Consider the following 2429-nt stretch of genomic DNA (forward strand, 5'->3'; position numbering starts at 1 on the left):
GTGCCCCCGGAGCCCCCCGAGGCGAAGCCCCCCCCCCCCGTGTGTGCTGGCCCATCTGGCAGGCGGCATGGAGCAGATTGGCTCCTGCTTAAAGAAAAGGCTCTTTGTGCTGCTAACGGCGGCCCCCGGGGTTCAGAGCTCCGCATTGTCGGGGCCGGCGGGGAGCGCTGCAACGGGAGGGGGCGGGGGGGGACCCCGACCAACACGCAGGGACCCCAGCAGCCACCGAGCGGCCATGGGGCAGCGCCGCCCTCCCGTCCCCATAAGCGCCCCACATCAGGTATTACCACATCCAGACCCACTGTACAGCCCAGCACCATGTCCCCAAGTGAGGGGCTGCCCCAGCATAGGGGGGGTCTGCCCCCAACAAGGAGTTCAAGGGACAAAGGCCCCCATAGGGCACAAAGCCCCCCCAGCAGCGGGTATGGCTGCACATCACCCCACGGTGCTGCGGGGGACACAACCGCGGTGACCCCCCCCCAGGGCAGCACCCAGTGACCCCCCACACCCCAGGGGAGACCGGTGGTCTGTGTGGTTTGGTGGGTTGTGGAACCGTGGTACCTCCTCATACAACCCAATGGGTAGACCTGGCAGCCCTGTATCCTCCCCATACAATACAGTGGGTAGACCTGGCAGCCCAGCATCCTTCCCATAGAACATAATGGGTAGACCTGGCAGTCCAGCGTCTTCCTCATACAAGGGTGGACCTGGCTGTCCTCCCCGTACAACCCAATGGGTAGACCTGGCAGCCCAGCATCCTCCCCATACAATACAATGGGTAGACCTGGCAGTTGTGTCCTCCCCATAGAACACAATGGGTAGACCTGGCAGCCCAGCGTCATCCCCATACAACACAATGGGCAGACCTGGCAGCTGTATCCTCCCCATACAATACAATGGGTAGACCTGGCAGCTATATCCTCCCCATACAATACAATGGGTAGACCTGGCAGCTGTATCCTCCCCATACAATACAATGGGTAGACCTGGCAGCCCTGTATCCTCCCCATACAATACAGTGGGTAGACCTGGCAGCGCAGTGCCCCCCCCCCATTTCATCTCCCTGCCGGTCTGTGGGTCCCAACGGGGCAGCGCCGGCCCCGGTCCCGGCGGTGACGGATCGCGGGTCCCTCACCCTTGTTGGCTGCGGCCATGGCGGCTCCGTGCTCACGGCTCCGAGCTCAGCGGCGGCTCCGGGACATGGCGGGGGGGGGGGGGGGGGGGGGGGGGGGGGGGGGGGGGGGGGGGGGGGGGGGGGGGGGGGGGGGGGGGGGGGGGGGGGGGGGTGACACCGCACCGCTCCCCGCCCGCCCCGCGGCCTCTCACCGCCTTGTACCGGTCGCTGCCCGCTTCCCACTACCGGGACACGCCCCCTCCCTCCTATTGGCCCATCGGAGGTTCGGCCACGCCCCTCTCTCTGCTCCCTCCACTCCCATTGGCTCCCGCTTCCCGGCGTCGGAGCAGGTGGGCGGGGCTGCGACATGGGGGCGGGGCAAGAGGGCGGCAGCCAATGAAGAGTGAGCGAGCGGGCGGAACAAGTGAGCGGCAGCCAATGAAGAGCGAGCAGGTGGGCAGGGCGGGAGGACGACAGCCAATGAGGAGCGAGCGGGTGGGCGGGGCTTCGGGGGCGACAGGTGGCGCGGGGGGAGCTCTTATTGGGCGGTGCAGTTGCCATGGAAACGCGCCTCCGAGGCCTAGGCCTGGGCCTGAGCCTGAGCCTTGGGCCTACTATGGGGGCTCCATGTAGGAGCGGCGGGACGAGCGATGGGAGCGGGGCAGGCCGAGGCCTCCATGGGTCCCCAGCTGCCCCATTGGGCCCCCAGCAGCCGCCTCCCCCGGGGCCTCCAGGCCGCCCCCCCCCCGTTGACACAAGGAGCGGATCAAGGTCGTTGACCCCGCAGGGCCGCGTGTTCCGCTGCCGGAGCCACGGGAGGTTTAAACAACAGGGGAGGGATCACAGCGCAGCACCCGCATGGAACGGGGCTGGAACGGGGCTGGGCTGGGTGGGAGGCACCGAATGAATGGGGACGGGAAGAGCCAAAGCCGGGCTGTGCTCAGCGCTGATGGAGACGGAGCTGGGGCTGGGGCTGGGGCTGGTGCTGGAGCTGGTTCTGGTTGTGGAGCTGGTTCTGGTTCTGGTTGTGGAGCTGGGCTCTCTGCAGGCAGCGGCTCAGGTCGTCGATCCGCGTGTCCTTGAGATGCAGCAGCTGCTCCAGCCTCCGGACCTTCATCTGCAGGATCTGAGGGGGGGCACCCTCAGCCCGGCCAGCACTGAGCCCCATTGGGAGCCCTCACATACAGGGACCCCATAACCCACATTGAGCCCCATTGGGTGCCCTCACACACAGGGACCCCATAACCCACACTGAGCCCCATTGGGTGCCCTCACATACAGGGACCCCATAACCCACACTGAGCCCCATTGGGAG

At 67.0% G+C, this 2429-nt stretch overlaps 2 protein-coding genes across 4 annotated transcripts in view; both read right to left on the bottom strand.

Moving 5' to 3' along the window:
• C4H20orf27 (chromosome 4 C20orf27 homolog) overlaps positions 1–1240 on the bottom strand; it is a 12461-nt gene extending 11221 nt beyond the window's left edge. Inside the window, exon 1 of the mRNA XM_015850258.2 lies at positions 1136–1240. Within this exon, the coding sequence (XP_015705744.1) occupies positions 1136–1154 (19 nt within the window). The 5' untranslated portion in view covers positions 1155–1240. The remainder of the gene's footprint in view (positions 1–1135) is intronic.
• Positions 1241–1880: 640 nt separating this feature from the next.
• SPEF1 (sperm flagellar 1) overlaps positions 1881–2429 on the bottom strand; it is a 4359-nt gene continuing 3810 nt past the window's right edge. For all 3 annotated transcript variants that reach the window (XM_032441592.1, XM_015850256.2, XM_015850257.2), the window contains exon 7: positions 1881–2240. In XM_032441592.1, the coding sequence (XP_032297483.1) occupies positions 2055–2240 (186 nt within the window). In that variant the 3' untranslated portion in view covers positions 1881–2054. The remainder of the gene's footprint in view (positions 2241–2429) is intronic.

Source organism: Coturnix japonica (genome assembly GCF_001577835.2).
Source record: "Coturnix japonica isolate 7356 chromosome 4 unlocalized genomic scaffold, Coturnix japonica 2.1 chr4random350, whole genome shotgun sequence".
In the NCBI taxonomy this organism is placed as follows: Eukaryota; Metazoa; Chordata; class Aves; order Galliformes; family Phasianidae; genus Coturnix; species Coturnix japonica.